Raw genomic sequence first — 19,536 nt, 5'->3', positions numbered from 1 at the left:
CTTTTGCACGGCTGTAAGCGATGAAATTCTCAATTTGTGAACACTGGATTTTAAAATGTGCGCAGTGGGATTTCATTAGAATTAAAAACGTACTTGAAGCAAAGGACAAAGTACATGGAGCCGTGTATTCAAAGTCACTGCCAGGAGAAAATTTTAAACATTGCACTACGTTGTGTACATGCAAGGGGAGATTTTGTGTTTACCTAGTCTAATAGATAAGGCCCGTTAATTTTCCTTAACGGATGCACTCGCCTCTAAACTGCAAGGTAGGAAAGGATAAATTAAAAGGTCTTAAGAAACGTATTACTTGATGCATTCTTCATGACGAAAATATTTTGCTAGATCTCCTAAGCACAGCAGATTTCAGCTAAGCTGACCATTTCATTGAATGGGGTGGTACATTTAAAAAATACCTGACAACATTAATGGCGAAAAATAAATGACATTATCAAGAGCATTCATCAAAGGATGAATGTTAATTCTCATAAATGAAACAATTTCAACTAGCAGTACAATGATGCTTAAGTCACTCTACCTTGTCTCAGGACCAAGATTGCTTTATATTTCTAAATTTAAAAGTTCCAGTTAATGCTAGTATAAAGCTACGCCAATTTAATATTTGTTCTAAGGTGTGAAACTTAATTTTTAATAGCAAGCGCAATTTTTGACAATGAATGTGAACGGTAAGTCAGCAGCATCTATTTTTAACAGCTTTAATGTTCCAAAATAATAAATGTGAAAATTATGGCAGTTTTTGGCTTCAAAGACGCTCCAAGTAACTTTACTGCTTTTTATAATAAGGTTTCGAGCGGGAAGCTACAGCTGCCTCCATTTATCTGAAAGAAACTTGGAGCATTCCTGGTACAGTTTTATAAAGAATCTCTCCAAAGGCATTGGCCAATTCTTTGGTATTTTTACTTTGAGCTACGTAATATTCTATACTATGTCAAAGACAAAAGTTCAAAATAATTCTCAAAAATGCTTCTTTATTTGGTATACAAATCTAATTTTTACTTAGATTGTGTGCATGAGGGCAAAATACTTATGTTAATATTTTAACTTTAGGTTTTGCTTCATTGTTCCTAAGAAGTAGGTTTTTTAACTACAATTATCTTTATCCTAAGATAGTAATATCTGCCATTAAAGTGAACAGTCTGCTTTGATCACCTCTGTACTGCCCACACAAGAGCCAATTTTGGGGTCTTTGCGGAAAAACAAGAGTAATTCTCAATAATTTGTAGGGTTTTGCAAAGAAGCGCTGAGTCATTGACCCTACCTTAAATAATGTATTCAAAACATCTACTACTGTTTAGCCTGTAATTCATCCCGAGCTGTGAAAAGCCTTTTTTTCAAGTACGTGCCATAAAAAACACTGCCTAACATGACTAAAAGCATATATCTTTCACCTTAATGTAAAACTAAATCACCTTATTTTTTTGTTTCCGTACCCTCTTCATGAAGCCTATTTAAAATTCAAACATTGAATGCTTAAAGTTTAATTGTGAATGAGTTGAATGCATCAACTAATAAATGAATAAATTTACGATGCTCCATATAAGTATTTCAGTTATTTCACTCACATGGCCTGCTCAATGATGGAATAAGAATGCGGTTAGGGTATTCAAGGGCATTTGGATTCACTGAGACAAAAAATGTGTCAAGATTTCAAAATACATAGCAATAATACTGCAAGATACATCAAATCGTGGTGGTAGAAAATGACCCAATGCAAAAAATGTCCCCTTCATGAATTCGCGTATCAGTCTGGCACACTAGAAACAAAAAGCTACTACTTTCATTAATTAAAAGGACATTTAGTAAGTATCTCTATTTAACTGTTCTAGAGCCTAGGTCTTCGCTATGTAACTTACAGGTGGGACCAAGCAGTATATTTCCGTGACCAAATTGTTTGCAAAAGTTAACTAAGGGATCATTAAAAAGGAAACGGTCTAGTAATTCCTGGCCAAACTTACAATTCCGAAAGCGAAGCATAAATTTTTTAGGAAGTCGAGTCACGAAACGAAGTTGAATTAACAGAAAATTTTACTGGGAGTACAGAACTTGTCCATCTTATACCTGGGTCAAAAGCCGGCAAAATAGTTGCTTCAATATATACCTTAGAAATTTGTCCTATACATTTTTTGAGTGGGAATATTTTTTTTAAAATGGCCATACATTAGGTAGCAACATTTGCTGCGAATTTTCTTAAATCTTTTTAAAAAGATGGACAGTCAAGGATTTTTAGACTAAGAGCTGGTACTTACAAAAGAACAAGTCTTAATTTCTATCAGGATAAGAAAACAACGCATGGCTTTCAAGTGAAGCTGCACACTTTCCAAAATTCTTTAGAAATGCAAGCAACTTGTTCTTTTTAAGTAAACGTCTGTGTGAGAAAGACGTATTTAATTACATAGACGCACAATTTATCATAATTTGGATACAGCATATGTTTAATGCCACTTAATGCAACTTGAATGCTTTAAAGTTTGTTGTAATTCCAAAAAATTTTAAACGATCTAGACTATACCTTTCCACTTTGAGTGATAGTAAATACCAGCTTCTCTCAGAGACGCAATAAATGACATTAATAACCAAAAAATACTGTTTTGGATGTTACCTAAACCTAAGTCGTTTTACACTAAGTTATCCATGCAAATAGATAGAACAAAACATGCTCTTTTGATGTCAAAGTCCTTTTAATGTTGGTCTCACTACCCAAGGTTCTAAAAAGTCTTCAAATATATGCGTATTTTTACTTATCAGCCATAAATAAACAATGTTAATAATCTCTGTTTGGTTGTTCCCTTTGAGTTGAACATATCCATGGAAAGGTTGAACAGTTATTTAAATTTTTTCGTGGACCATAGTTATGAAGAAGTCCTTGATAGAAGTATTGTAAGTCCTTAGTCTCTTTGATCAAAAGTCTTTAGGTGAGTGAGCATGCAGAAATCGACCAAGCTGATAGTATCATCATTATCACTTAATCTTGGAACACACTTAAATTATTGTGTGTTATCAAATAATCGCGCAAAATTGGTTTATTTTTAAACTACTAGGTATCAGTCAAAAACTTTATACTTTCAGAAGTTTTTTTATCCTACTTACACGGTAGGCAATCTGGAGAGTCTAGAAAACACTTGAAAAAGTCTAAAAACAAATTTTAGACTAAAGGGTTAACTTGATTTGTAGTTCTTTCCAGCTTCAACTCTCTCCTTCTTAAGCAATCAGTTTGATTGGCAAATTTTCTAGGGAAAATCTTTATAAAATATACTTAATGAAAGTCGTAAAATAAAGGCAAATTCCTTTTTTGGAATTTTGTTCGTGATTTACATGGGAAGGCTAATTTAGAGGACATAAGAGTCTGTCTTACATTTCAAAGCAAATGGAAATTGCAGTCTTATAAGGTCAAACCAATTCCTGACATTTAGCCGATTTTTTAAAATCAGTCTCACCTATGGGCGTAGGCAAATGATTGCTTAAATCGGCTAGAAAGTATGAAAACTATTTCAAGAATCTTAATTAGCCCATCTTGCCTATATTTGGATCTACAGAAACCGGTATCGTCAATCTGTGTGTACCTGTACTACTATCCGAAATTCAAATGAAATCCCTACTGCTTGGTTATTAATCGTCAGGTACCAAATTTGCCTATTTCACTTTCCACTTTTCATGAGAATTTGAAAATCACAACACTTGGAAACTGCAGACAAGTAGTTCGCGCAATCTCTGGTATGAGTGAATGTATTCATGGGGACGATTTGCAGAGAAAATGCTTAAACAGCTTTTATGCAGGAGTACATTTACGGAATATTTTTCCTTTCATAAGAGGCAAGGTATTCTCCGAGAATATAAATAGAATTGTCCGGAGAATAGACATTTAAAGCTCTCAACCAGAGAAAATACTTCTAAAGAAATATTTAAGATTAAAGGAAAGAGAATTTTATTTAACTTTTACTTGAAATTGCATTTATTTAGCAGTTTGTTAGTTCTTGACTTATTGCAGTGCAAGATCAACTCATCATGTTCTGTTAGCAATATATGATGCAAATTACTTCTGTGCTGTTTATTTGTTTTGTTTCGTTTATTATTCTATTTACCTTGTTCACTTAGCTACCCATATTAATAAAAAATTTGTAACTTTTTATTAAAGTAGTGCCCAACAATGTCAGTGTCCTCAGAGGAACTTTAACTGAATTTTGAGTTACTAGTTCCATATGCGACTGGCCAATTCTGCGAAGAAACCGAATTATGCGGAGACATAAACGGAATGCTTTCACGAAAGCTTCTGATTTGTGATCCGGTAATTGCAATTTTCCAGCAAAATTAATTAGATATTATTCCACAGGAGTAGCTTTAGTCTTGATTAAGGTAAAGGAAATAATAAAAACGGGAATTTGAATACATTTGCTAAGATATTGGCAGTTAAAAATGCAGCCTTTCTTCTTAGGTAACAAGCAAAGAGCTGGAGTAACTTTTTTGCCAAATGGAAAGTGACCCGAGTGTGCCATCTTGCTGACAGCCCTCCACCTAGTTTTTTTGTACTATTATAAAGGCTAATAAAAATTCCTTTTCGACTTATGCCACACGGTAAGGAAAGGTCAACAAAAGAGACTGGGTATACATTTTACCAAATAATGTCTTAAAGAAAAGGGAAAAAGCAAGGAAAAAGCAGTTTTAGAATTGCAAATTTAAGTAACTTTGATACTACAGCTTTTTTAGTGGGGTCGACTGCCTCCGTATTCACTATCGCACCCATGTAAAGTATCTTCTCAGCATAGATTTCCAAATCAAATCATTTAAATTTACAACTACAAGTTGTCTTAAATTTCATACGAGTTAATGCCTAGGCACGTGGAATTCTAATGGGTTTTAGTAGTATGTAAACTCCTTTAAAATGACTTTGCATTATTAAACGACGTAGATGGGAGAATTTGAGTAGAGAGCACATTTGTTAAACTAAGAGTTTGAAGTTGCAAGAAACCGATGTCTCAAGATAAATTATTAAGTAAAATTAGCATCATTAACATAGCCAACGCCTATCTAACCAAGTTATTTCGTTAACTCCATTTGACTTTGTGGGGCGGATGGGGATAATATTCTTGAAATGCAGTAGTTTTGCGTTTTGAAAATCATCAATAACTTTTCTTTCTTCAAAGCTTACATGTGCATGCACTTTTAAGTTTTCCAATTGGATCAACTTATTCAATTTTCCCATTTAATTCGTCAAATATTTCCTGCAGATTTGCCCCAAAATATTTCGTGCACGGAGAAATAAACTTATTTAAGCTTCAGAAACGCCACTTTTCCTATGAGCGTACCAATCTTTATTCTCGTTAAAACTGTCATCCACTAACTCTCTCCGGCTTGGCTACATTAAGAAGAACTTTAGCAAACGGAATATTTGAAAAAAAGTTGTTCATTGCAATCAATTCTGCAACGATGAACTATAGGAATTTCTACGATACATTTTGGAACAGGAAGTTTAAAATTGGAAAATTAATCAAATTCTGTTGCAGTAATTGAAAAGAGTTCATTTCCTTCTACAAGCGTATTCAGATTTGAATCGTTGGATATATTAAATATTGCCTACAATAATTTACCTAGCATTTGTTACTTCATCACTTTCTTGCGTACAGATAAGACAAATAGTTAATTTTTCGTTCATGTTGACTCACAATGTCTGATTCTATTAATAACCTAACTTATAAAATGCCCTTTCGGTGTGTAAATCTGCAGGAAATTTAAAAGATCCTAATGAGTTATGAGTACTTAAACTAATTATTTAAACTAACCTTAATTAGGTATCGAGTTAAGGGGAAAGTAATAACTGAGTGCTAAAGGATCGTTGCTGAATCGTGTCCGTAAAAACAAAGACAGATTAAGTTTATTCCAATGCGTACCCTCCATGCAAGTACGGCAGTAGCTGAATGGCCAAATGTGTACGGGCTGCGAAGTCATATATTTGTTGTATGGGTCCAAGCGGTGGAGCAAATTTTTTCAAGAAACTTTCATGAGGCACGAAGCTAGGAGTTTCTAATAGCTTTTCTTGGGAACATAAGACTAACCTTTCAAGTCCGACTACAAAAACTTCACGAATGACTGATTTACTGCAAGATAAAAGTTTGGTTTTTCAGAATATAATATGCTAGCATTTGAATTAGCGTGATGTGGGCGTTTGAAATGCGTAACACTTTGCGTTAATAAATAGTGCAGCATGGGTTGAAGACAGTTGGCATTTAGAACACACACTGATTATTGTAAAAATGTAGATGGTAGAGTGGAAATGAGTAACTTCCAGTAAATGAAGAGTTGTTATAATGAAACGATCTTTAGAGACTAAATAATACACATTCAGCGTTATTTTACAGAACGCTCTTAAATGGAAAAGTCTCTTAACTATTGCCATTGTGGCGACTTAGTAGTTCAAACGCATTTTGGCTCAGAAGTAGACTACGAACTCAGTTGAGACACCTTGGTTATGTGCTAATAAATAATTTACTTCTCTTTTGATTGTTACATATATTTTTTTAATCACGCAATTCGAATTATTTGGCAACCTAATAATAAGATCAACTGTTACTAAAAGGAGCCGTCGCTTAGAGCTGTGAAATATTTTATAGCTCGCCACTGCTAAATCACGAGTTTATTTAAAGAGGGTTGCACTTTTATAGCATGGCAATTAACAACGGTTACTTGGGTTTTGACAGTTGTATGAGGTTATCAATATTAAGGCATTTTATATCAATGCTAAACATAGTACACATGTACCAAATTTCGTTTTGACCAAATCAGTCCTTAGATTTTATTATAGCTTGATACAGCAAATAAATGATGATTACAAGTTTATTTTTCAGATTGGCTACAGCGATTTTGCAAATACCAATTTTAGTTGCATTTTTGCTTTTTTACTAAGAAATGAATGCTTTTTTCTCTTCTTGTTTGCACACATTGCCATTCCTCCTCTTTTAATAGTAGAATGTTGCAGCATTTGCTTTAGAGTTTGAAAAGTCTAATTACCATTTATAAGCATAAGGATTTAAAGTATTTAAGATGTTTGAGGAATTTAATGATCGTGATGCATTAGAGTTCTTAACATTCAACTATTTAAATAAGCATTTACTTAATTTATCACTTAACAAATGGACATAATTGGAGAATCCTGCTGCCTCAGTTCTTCGAAATCACTGCACACACTTGTAACTCTTTCATGCTACCTGTTGAATTCATATTACTTACTAAGGTATTATCATCATCGTCAGTTTTCGTATTTTGTTTATAAAGCAAACCCCTTTAGGACAAAAAGATCATTCGTCATAAATTCATAAAATTTAACCGCCTTAAATGTACCCGATTGCAAAAAAAGGGACGGGATAAAATTTTGGCTTTACTTTAGTTTGTTCCATAACCCTCTGAGCCGCGATAATTTTATTTAAGCGTAGGTGAGTTTTTAGAGGACCACTGCAGTCAGCTGCCCCCTTTCCATGCCTTTAAATTAAATTAAATTTCATTTAATTACTAGTGCTGTTGAACACTAGGTTAAACCAGAACTACATTCAAATTCACAACAAAACACTTTTCATCAAATTATTTTAAAATGTGTCTGTATCAAGAAAGAATTCAAACTGTCGACTTGTTGTCAAAAAGGAATATCCTAGTATTTTGCATTATACTATAATATTAAAATCCATTACTGCATGATATAATACACCACTTTGCCAGTTTTCCTTCCAGATTTACTCTGACATAGTCTGTACACTTTGCCATCATTTGCTATAAATAAAAGGTTTTAAAGTGGTTAACATTAAAAATGCAAGGATTTGAGTGTAAAATAAGAGGATTTGAGATGGACGCCTTACGGAATTGACAAATGCCTAGTTCTCGACTGTTCTTATTACATCCACATTTAGGACCATCGAGTCCGTCTAGGCAGCTTAAGTTTTGTGGGCACAACCAGTGGCTGTCGCCACCTCTAGCAACTTCTCGACTCAGCAGATGACAATGGGATAATCCAGGAGCGATTTCGGCCCCATTAAGAGCTTTCAGCGGTAGAGGTGCTCTGCCATTTACAAATATACTCTTTATGTTGCCCACAAATGCAAACTCCATTACAGCCGTAAAGTGAACTACTTTGCTTGCGTCAGCTAGCAGATTGGGTGGCAAACGGCCCACGTGCAGGTATCCACCAAAGGAGTATCTGGCAGTGTTGGCAGCAACATCTTCAATATGAGTAGGGTATGCATTCTTGCCATCGACAAATAGTATGACCACTTTTTCCCTTAAAGAAATTCTCAGATCAGCGCTATGCCATTGATCAGCTGTCCGATCTAGAGGAGCACTGAGGATAACGAATTGATGACTTCGATTAGTAGCAGTCAATTTCATTTCAAATCTCAGTGTACCAGGACGATTTATTTTAAGTGAGATAAAGGTCCCCATCGTGGCGTTCTCCGCATAAAGCAATCTGCCCTGCAGGGAATGTCCGCTAAATTCGATAAAGAGGGAGGTTTCGGAGATGAGCGAAACACTAGCATATTCCACGGTTGATTTAGCATCCTTCAGAACAACTGCAGGTCCACCGTATTTCAAGGCACCAGCCACTACACAGAGAAGACTGAAGTGTAATGCTATTATATACATTGATTAGAACAATCTGACATATTTGGGAAGATTGAATGTTGAATATCCCTTGGCAAAGGTAGTGTTCCAACAAGGAATTGCTATGCGGAATGGTAACCACGCCGAACAATATTTAGTCCAGTTGACCAATTAGAATGATGCACGTTCAGAATTGGCCACTATGGGATAACCGCGGCCTTGGTCTAGTCTTGTGCTTGGACTGAAGTAGCATAAATTACATTGAAGTAGGTGGAACTTATTATCATTTGATTAAGCAAAAAAAACTGTAATAGGTACAGGTATGAATCGGTATTTTACACTAATGCAACCTCGAACTAGTTGAAATCAAAAAATACTACAGGTTGCGTTATTTATTATTCCGAAAAGTGTAAAACTTAACATCCTTTTAAAAATTTCGATAAGGAAATAACTTTAGGGGAGACAATGTTAAAGTTGCGTCCCTTTAAAGGTCAATATATTTCATCGCAAACAAAAAAATGGTTAAGCTGTTTCTTCCCGAGGGTGGTGAGTGAAAATAAGTTGCATATTGGAATATAAACTTGTATTTTGTGCTAACGAGAAGAAAATTTTATTATCTATTGCCTTTTTGCTCCTTGCTATTCTTAGAAATTCATGTTACTGTAAAACACTAGAATCCTTAGCATTTTTCTGAATTGAAGGGGCCAATTTTCTAAAAAAAGCAGGTTTTTTTAGACCGACTCCAAAATGGAAATACGTGATTGTACAAGAGAAATGATGCAAAAAGCATGTATAACAAAATTGTAGCACTAGAATGCAAGTCTCAAAATTTCAATGCAGTTCCTTTTCGGAAATTTGCAATAATAGATGTTTATTTTCCCACAAAAAAATCTAAAATTTGTTAATATTAGGTAAATAACGCAAAAACAAGTTTTAGTGCTAATATACTGAATAATTTGGTAGAAAATCTAGTGAATCATCAAAGTACAAATCAAATGTGGGTAGATATAAAATCTGAGTTTTTTGACATGATTGGTAGGCTGTCATAAATCTCATTCATGCAACTAGCTTGGGATTTTTAAATCGAAAAGACGCCGACTTAGGTGGTTCTGAAATACATTTCATATTCGTTACTAAATCTAGTATAAAATATAACAAAAGTAAGTAAAGGGCTGCAGCAAAAGATGGCTTGAAAACCGACGTTTCGGATAACTTAACAAAAAATGTAGTTACGCCTACTTTTGGATTAGTAAAATGCTGTTTTGTTGTATGTTTGCTAGTAATATTATTGCATTTCTAGCTGTTGATTTCTAAATAGAATTTACGTCTCTCGGTGGCTGGTGTAATGACCTCAATTCCCGAAAAATTCAAAGAATTTCATTTTCACAACTTTACTTTACGTGAAGAGAGTAACTGCGCCACAAAAATCAAGAAATGCTGGGCGTTTCCGCAAGTATCTTTGAAGTGAAAGAGAGTACACCTGCCATCCCATGAATACAGTATCGCAGTGTAAGAATTTATTGTCGTAACAAATTTGCAGGTAAATCGTACCATTTATGCCATTTGTTCAATTAAAAAGGCTTTATTATAAGCTTTTGGAAAAATGGTTGCATTTCTTTAAGAAGAAGTATGTGTTTTCGCAGAATACCATTTCGCACCGAAACAAGAGGCACAGGTGTAGGGCAGGATGATAGGATAGACGTTACTATAGCTACCACTAACAAAGTAAAACATGAAGTAGAAGGAATTAACATACCACATAGATTCTAGCTTCCGCTTTTGTTCCCGCAATTGGGCGGGTCTCTAAGTCAAAATTTCTGGGAGAGTAAAAGCTAACGTAGGACATTAATCTCAGTCTCACTTCTTCAAGAGTGTATTACATTAGACATACTAAACCATGAAATCTTAAGATACTACCGTAATCATTAAAAAATGCAAATGATCCACTCATCTAAATTCAGGACGAGAACAAATTTAAAAGGCAATAGAATTGACTGTAGCTCAGTCCACAGTACAAGGCCTTTAAATCGCCTCAAATAATTCGACTTGAAGCAACGTCAATTGCATAACTGAGAAGTCAGATGCATATCCTAGGTAGTGTTAGTCAATTTTTTGCTAATCAGCAAATTCACCTAATTACACAGCAAACGTTCTTCGTAATTTATTCCATTCATGTAACTTTCCACGCTAACGTATCTTTGAAACCTAAATTATTACTCGAACATGTAAAGACTTGTTTTGAACTTCGCTAAAGTGGCTTTGTAACTGGTCTAAGCACAAATTAACTTCGGAACGGCAGAAAATGGATAAAACTGCCCCCATATATTGCACATATTCGTGTGACACGCTTCGCTATACTTTAAACCCACCGCTAAATGTAAATACTTTTCAGACATGAACAAATACTGACCGAATTATGACTCGTAGACCATCTTTATAAGGTAACTGCTATTATACTTCTGACGTGTTCCTTAAAATAACACAAATGGCTCCTCACTGACAAGTTTCATAAGTATTTATGAAATTCAGCTCTGTCAGCAGACTACAAAATCGCCTTGCTGAATATTAGTAAAAGGAAAATGAGAGGTCTGCTAAAGTATTAGCACACCTCGTCTTTTTGAACTTTTAATTACCGTTTAGAAACTATTAGGCTTGCCAAGATTTGACTTCAAGACACACTTAAGGGTGCTAGCTATAGCTCAAATGTCATAAAAGCAATCAAACGTCAGGATTCCTGTAGCATATCACCGCAATGTGATAAATGTCAACAAATTCAAACTTCATGGTCTCACAGGTGATTTGAGAATCATTATGCATTAAATACTCCATTACCATTTCATAAAGTTGAGTGAACTTTCTTTGAATATTTGACTATTTCTTTGATTTCCTTAGTCTTTTTATACGTAGTATTACACAAGGCTCTTTTGTATGGACTTAATCACTTTATGGAAAAAAACCTAGAAAAGTAAGCCACTCAAAGTCATTTCTTCGATAATTATTTAAAATCAAAGGGATGAAGGTGTACTTTTTAGCAAGAAACATATATAATGATAAAAGCGTAGGTAAAGGTTTTGGCCGTTCCCAAACCAAAAGCATCAGGCTCATCATTTATTTCAAAGCCCACTTAAACAATCCACAAGTGTATTTTCATTCCCTTTCTTAACAGTTTAGTAAATGCAAATCCAATTTTGATTTTCAATGGCCAAATTTTTTAAGGAATTTAGCCATTTGGCGGCCAACTGAAGCATAGCATGAATACTCACGCTTCCGACTAACCGAATTGTTTTTCGGCTTGCAAGTGTAGCGAAGGGGGTGGAGGAGAAATGAAATCAACTACTGAATAATAAGAAGCGCAATCCCTTTTTCAATGCTACAAATCTTTATTGCTGTTTTTTGAATTGTTTTTAATGGACGCCTAGGTGATTTGACTAAGAATTCTATAGATTTCAAGTATCAGTCTTCTTCTGATTTGCATTCTTTCATACTATTTATGTTTGAGTTTAGACCGACGTAATAATGCACAAGTAACACCATTCCTAGTTGATTTCGGTAAGTTCACTAGGTTCTATTATATCGAAGCGCCTTTCTGCTTCTTTTCTTTGGTAATCGCTCGGCCTCTAGATTTTGTACCACAGCCAAAGCAAATCAAGCTCAAAACCAATGCATTTTAGTCATTTACGCCTAGTGAGCAAAAAGCACACTAATCAAAGAATTGGCAAAAGCCTGAATTCAAGTTAATGTGGTTGCTTCCGAATCGGCCCAATCTACAAGTAATGCATGTATCGAAAAGGATTTTCAATATTCTTTTCAAGTCAAGCATATTTATATAAATTATCAATGCTTACCACCGATTTTTAAATTCTATTTACTGACTTCTCAGTCGTGTAGCTCAATTTCTATGGCAGTCTGTGCACTGTTCACCTTAACGAAACTCCTTCCTTTCAGTTTGAAGCCAATGAATCATAATGTCTAAAGGATTTTTAAATGAACATAAGTGCAGGTTCTTCATGTCTTGCTCACAAGTGGAAAAACTATAACCAGATTAATAATAGATTAATTGCAATCATCACTGCCATCCACAAATCCATTTAACGTCATAAAAAGTCGGCGTATCGTCTACAGTATATAAACCCATTCGGTCAAATGATCTTAGAAAGGATTATCGTCTCTTTAAGTCTGCAAATCTAGCAAACGTAAGTCACATCATACCCGTGGGAGCATCGCAGAATTACAACAAAGTTTTACCAAATTAAAGGGCCATCTGATAAAAAATAATTTTGAGCTGTCATGAAAAAACACCTAGAATTGCGACGACAAATCAGGCGGCATTAATCACAAGATGCTAAAAACTAGGAGCAAAAGGGAAGTAGATTTAAAAATCTTGAATTTAAAAAACTGCCATTAAAATGAAAAGTTTTACTTCATTAAATTTTTGTTACATAAGTGGTTAAAACTGCGCAGTTTTGCAAAATAGAGTGCTTGGTAAAATATGAATAAATTTGACTTGATACACTATGCAATCAGCCCTCGTAATGCCGAACGAAAGGGTTAAAAATAACCGTTTAAAAACTGTTTTTAAGTATTATTTTGCGTAGTTTTGATATTTCGGCTGCCTACTTAATTACAGGGCACAAAGGTCTATAAAACAACAAACCTACAATTTGACTGTCGATGTGGAAATTCGTCGTTATATACCCATTATTTTTAATATCAATTCTACTCTAACTTGACTTTGAGAAGTTAACTCAGATGCTCTGCCTTCATGCCCCCTTTAGTTCATCTTTCAGTCACTATCTGTAACTGTGAATTTATCTACAGTCAAAGCCACCTTCGTGAAACCTTTTGATTGACTATACTTATTTTACTTTAAGTACATCCACATTGAGTTAATCAAAATTAAACGTCCTGATAATATAGCAAATACTACAATGCTAGACACACAAAATCATAGCAAATGGCTGAAAAGATATTTCAGCAATATTTTTAACAATTAGTGACATTTTAACTCCCAGATGTCAAAGATCTTAGTCAGTTATTTCGTCTATCAGGCTTAGAAATCTTCCTTGACAGTGACTCGGCATGACCCCATGGTTATTGTATACCCAACACTTAGCCGTGCATATTATGCCACCACCAACGCGTTGTGAGGTATTTCGCAACAATCACCAAAGCAACATTGCTACGCGGTATTAACAAAGGTCTCATGCCTCGCACAATCCACCCTTATGGTGATTTGATCATTTGTTTTTGTCATTCTTTCCTCCCTTTGCAATGTTTTGGGTCGACATAATGTGGGAATGCGAGAGCGAGGTTTTCGCCTTCACGAAGTCGATACATTTAGCTTTTGGCTTATTGTTATGGAGAACGGAGTGCAAGGCTGTCCTTTTAGTACATCCTAAAGTACACCGATTAATTTGTAGGTGGTGACGTTGGCCACTCATCTTAAGTACTAATTCCAACATTAATTTCGAGCACACAGATGATAGTTGATAATTATAAAAGAAATTTTAAAGACCCTACAAGATAACTGTCTCTGTCCCCTCCTTTTTACTATTTGCCCATACACATTTAATAATCGTCACTTAATACACACCATTCCTCCAGCTCTTACCTTTAAACTAAAAAACTTAGTCTGCATCATTCGTTTTAATTGTTGGTCACCATAGCAAAAGTACAGTACCTCAGCAAAAAACCAGATATTATGATTGCGCCAATATTTAATAATTAATAGGGAAAAGATATTAAAATTCAAGGGAACTTGAGGACTTGTGTCAAATGCCAAAACGTAGCTAAAACTGTGTAAATAGCCTTAAAATTACTTTCATCTCATAAATGGTTAATATACAATAAATGAGAGCGACGTGTCGGATGCAAGGTTGAGTGATACCACAATTTGCATCTATTGTTAAGTAGTCCGTGTGTGCACATGAGTAAATACATCACATGCGATTATTTTTAGCATAACGTTTTTATTATGGGTAATAAAGTGTTAAATGGTGGATGCTTGTACTTACAGTGGTCATAAGATCTTAAGATACCTATTTTAATTAGCGTTTACTTTTTCCACAATTATAGACGACATATGAACGAATTTAGGGGATGAATGGTATCAAAATGATGTTATCGTAAACAGCATTATGCATACCGTAATTATAAACGCTGAATGTTGTTTTAACGCTTATTTTTAGTTGTTTCACGTCTTAATTAAATGATATATATTTTCAACCACAATCGTGCCAAACACATTAAAAGCATGAGAAGTTGCAGAGGCAGTATCAGGCATTGCACACTTCAGTCTTTTCTGTCAATTCATTTAAAATGGATTCCAAAAGACATCCTATCAATCACTCTAGTGCGTTTTTGGAATCTAATATGATTCCGGGCACGCAAAGAGCCATGTTGCGGGAGCTCGACCTTTGATCTTATCGTTAACACAGGGAGCTAGATATAGAGCAGACGGGAGATAAAAATATTTACTGGACAATGATCAGTATTGTGCGCGAAAGAGAGCGTGAGAGCGCGAGAGTGGGAATTGTCCAGAGCGAAAAAAACCGTATATACTGATTAATTAGTCAGCAAACCTAATCATTTGGTGTTGTTAGGGTAGCACAGCATAATACTTATCATTGGATGTGCCGTTCCCAAATAAAAAGGCGATTACTAAGACGATTTAAAAGGCCATGATTTAAGGCCTTCACATAAAGTCTGCTTTAATTTCTGTGTTAATCGGCATGCGAGTGGTGATGGTTGTTTATTATAGTTGCTTATCTATTTAGTCCTTTTCTAGTTCAAGATGCACTTACTGTTTTGATACCTTGATTGCTTTCTGTCGTAAAATCAAATCAATGAAATTCATATCACTCTAATGATGTACTTAGTCTTGATTAAGTCAATGCATCCGTATACTTAGTTTTAAAACATTTGATTTGCCTTCAAAAAAACCTTAGACTTTGTTTTAAATTTGTGCATTTTTGTAACGTTATTAACTACTTATCTAACTCGGCTAACTCTAATTTTCAATGCTAACATTGCAAGGCAAAATTACCAAAGATTAAAACAGAATAACCTGCATTGCTGCAGCAAAAAATAGCTTGGATTTACGGATCATTGCACAGGTGAGAGTGAATGGATAGACAATCACACCAGTTAATTCAACCATCCGACTGTTGTGCTACAAAGAATTTTATTTACATCTCCCGTCGTAAAATCAGTTTTCACGCCTCTTTCTCAATCACAGCATCTGTGTTTACTTGGAGTAAATAATCGCCCTAATATTTCATATCAATCTTTGCATCCTTCACCTACACCACCAATTTATCACTAAGCAAATAAACCGCTAATATGAATGAGAATTACGCCACGGCATTGTGATCAAGTGCATTTCATTTGCTTAAAGATGAATATTTACACCAATTAATTGCCTTTTAGATAATCTTCGGCTTTTTTAAGCCATGTGCATGTGCGGACTTTTGCATGCTGATGAATTTTAAACAACCAAAACAATGTCAATTTATTTTCTGTCGTCCCAATTTAGACCGAGTCTAATGGCTAATTGTCTATTCCCTGTTAAGCAAAGAGGGTTGATCTAGACTGAGCAATCTTAACACGCTAGTTTATAGGTATTTATAATTATATGCCAAATTTAATCTGGTGATCTATTATCCATAATATCATGCCGTAGCACCGTCTTTTACTTAAATGACATTTATATATGATCACGTAATAGTATTGGCAGCCAAAGCATCCGTCCCCTACTTACATAAAACTGACCACAACATCAAGGACTTTATGGCATTAAATAACGTAAATAACATACAACGCTTTCTAATTTTGTACATAACACTTTCAAATTATTCCCTATTTTTCACTTCCATTAGCAATTCTTGCTGCTGATACTAGCACACTGCTTTAGCGGTTAAACATCATAAGGAAACAAAAACAATTTTCGTATCTCTAAAGATCCACTTTTGTGGTCGCCTGTTTTAAAAAACGTGGAAATGAATTAGTGCTTTAAAATTGGTCAAGATTGCAGAACACAAGCACTTTCTTTTTACTGGAGTATTTCGGAGGCTAAATGCTACCGGTTGCTATCGCATAGATTACTGTATTGTTTAGATAGATTTAAGATTCTAGTTGGTACCAAGTTTGGAAATGTGGACTTCTAATGCTAACAAAATTACACAACAATACCGCAAATAAAGCTCTATCATCAGTCACCCCCACTGCCACATTGAAAAGAGTGACTCGTAATACCTTGTTAGGGTATGAGTATGTTTATAATCCTTACAAACACAGATTTAAACAATACACAATCGTACTTAAAGTAAATTGGAAATATTTTAGGACAGATTCGCAACCTATTTGATGGTTTGAATCTGTTGCTTCTGTTAAATCGGGATTTTAATCAAAATGCGTTTATTTATGAAATTCTTTGCTTTGTGAATGTAAACATCATAATTTAGACATTTTGCGTGACATCATCTTTTTAGTGTAGTGTGCTAGTAAAATCATCAGTAAATTACCCGAAAATTAATTGTTGTGTAAACCTTAAACCAAATCGTTTTGTGCATGCAAAATTGACTTTCGTGTGGTTTAAAATCGGCAAGAGGTAGATATCTGAGGAATGGCTAAAAATAACATCAGAAATTTTAGTTTATCTTAAAATTGCCTATTAAGAGCAACTTATAATCTTAAACTGGGCTCCCTTAGCTAATGATATGCCAAAAGTGAATTTCTGTCGAGGTAAGCCAATTGCAATCTTAACCAGTTATTGATAGCTCCTTCAACTCGCATTGTAAGTCCATTGCTTTTAATCTCCCCAAAGTAATAAAATTATATTCGAATAAATAGTCTGTCTTATTCCATGTTTTGGAAAATACAAGTGTGCATGAGCGCAACACGATCATTTCAAAAACAACTTGATGTATGATCTTGTTTTATCCGCCAAATCCCAGAAATATCTGTTCTTTGAAGGTGTATGAGCCCCAAAACAAGGCTGACCCGAAGAAACTGTAAAAAGGTGAGCCTCGAGTTCGCCACTTGATTAATGATTGACTTGCACGTAGTCGGACTTTTCCTGGGTTTTCTCTTAACATATTCCTCCACATCGCTTACGTAGCTGCAATCAGTACTGCTGCGTGAAATATGATTTACCACTTGCACTTTCTATAGCAAAATATACCACTCTTAAGATGGTTGAAGTCAGCTATAAAAATTGTAGAATTTCCTTTCGCATTTAAAAAGTAAGAACTTGCATTAATTTATTAACACGACGAATTCTGTGGAACACCAGCAAAGTAAAGCAATTGTTTTAATCTTTAATGCTTACAATTGTTTGCTGAATCATTGCCTTTTATTGTCTAACATGACAAAATGTGCTGCATCATGCAGCTGTCTAAGCACCATCGTCGCAAGCTTGCGATTAACTAGATACAGAATCAACAAGTTCACACATTAGGAGTGAACGGACCAATGACCACAAAAGAATTCGTGATGACCGGAAGCGAGTGAAGGTATAATCATTGCTACTTCAAACAGAACCTATTTCGAAAATTGGTGGCATACACTTCCGGAGGGCGCTGATAGCATGGCCAATTTCATGGCTGACGTGTCATTTTGAATCAGTGGTCCCCTTGAGAGACATTAGACCATTCCATAATCCTACATGTTTGTATGCTTTGGGAAACAAGACCTTATTTCTCATTCATTCTTACCTCAGCAACCCTGGAAACCGCTATCTCAAGGTTCCCTCCTTCCACAGTATATGCCGAGATTCCATAAAAATACAATGTTTTAAGTGACTGGGTGCAAGAGAAACCATGACACTCTTTGTCAGAAAATTTAATGCTCCCAACAGTGAAAATCTTTGTAAAATAATGAAAGTTTGCGTATCGTTTTAGCATTACATTAATCATAACGCATTTGTGCAAGCAAACTACCTTTTTTCCCAAAACTAGTCTTACCCCACGTATCAGCTAAATAGGGATCTACTTTTTTGCACTTTGATTAAATTGATTAAATTTTTAAACTTTAAATTTACCACCCATTGAGGCAAGTCATTGGTTTGAAAATCACTTTCGTTAAAACAAACATTTGCCAACACAGGGTTTGAAGTGTTTTTCTGAATTTAGTAAAACAATTTGCCAGAGCATGTGCCTATCTTAATAAGTTATTAACAAGTCTTTCAGTTCGTACGCTAATGTTTCCAAAATGGGTAGAATTATTATTTGGTGGTTATTTGTGGGTAACATGACAATAGTCGTGTTAGGTATCTTTTATGAGGCTAAAATGGAATTTGTTATTTGATTTCTTAAAAGCAAAAAATTGCCATTTGAGTGAAAATGTGTGCTACTAGACTATATGCATCACGATAAAATTTTAACTAAATGTTAGCTGCGCTATTGAAGTAGAAATTTCAGCCTGTGCTTGGTGAGTTCTCACTACTTAATGCAGTGCTGTCTTGCCAACAATTTGATTCCATCATTGCAGTAAGTGGAGAGTAAATGAAGTCAATTTGCTGCTAAGACCCGAAATAAGATGGCAAAGCAAAACCCTTTTTGGTCGAAATGCTGTTTTTGAAGCCTCTTCTGCAGATGGAATTTTCGGTTATGATTAAACCTGAGTTACGTTACAAAAGTTTTTGTGTTTAAGATGCAAAGGGAGATCCTTAAAAGGAAAGTACATTTATTTCCATTTATGAGACGAAACAAAAGACTAAGGTTAAGCAACGTACACAACTTTTGACGATTTTCGTATTTCCTACACAGTTAGTCAAAGGTTCTTTAAAGGGATTGAACATTCTCTCAAAAACTTACATGTATTACTGTTACGAAATCATAGATAATGCATCAGTGCCTCTCGTCTGCTACTTTTTAAACGCCATTAACAACCCAGGTGTGGCTCCTTTTTTCGCTAGAATGCACTTTAAAAACAATATCGTTA

General features: G+C 34.9%; 1 protein-coding gene across 1 annotated transcript in view; it reads right to left on the bottom strand. All coding sequences in view use genetic code 11, as the record gives it.

The window, feature by feature from the left end:
- Nucleotides 1–15,754, bottom strand: part of EGR_01881 (Neurexin-1-alpha) — a gene marked incomplete at both ends in the record, with an annotated part of 39,053 nt that extends 23,299 nt beyond the window's left edge. The window contains 2 exons of the mRNA XM_024491130.1: nucleotides 7,857–8,597; nucleotides 15,697–15,754. Of these exons, the coding sequence (XP_024354586.1) occupies nucleotides 7,857–8,597; nucleotides 15,697–15,754 (799 nt within the window). The remainder of the gene's footprint in view (nucleotides 1–7,856; nucleotides 8,598–15,696) is intronic.
- Between the last annotated feature and the right edge of the window lie 3,782 nt (nucleotides 15,755–19,536).

Source organism: Echinococcus granulosus (genome assembly GCF_000524195.1).
Source record: "Echinococcus granulosus chromosome Unknown EG_S00007, whole genome shotgun sequence".
Lineage (NCBI taxonomy): Eukaryota > Metazoa > Platyhelminthes > Cestoda > Cyclophyllidea > Taeniidae > Echinococcus > Echinococcus granulosus.
The sequence above is the reverse complement of the archived record's forward strand: the minus strand, read 5'-3'. Positions and strand labels throughout refer to the sequence as shown.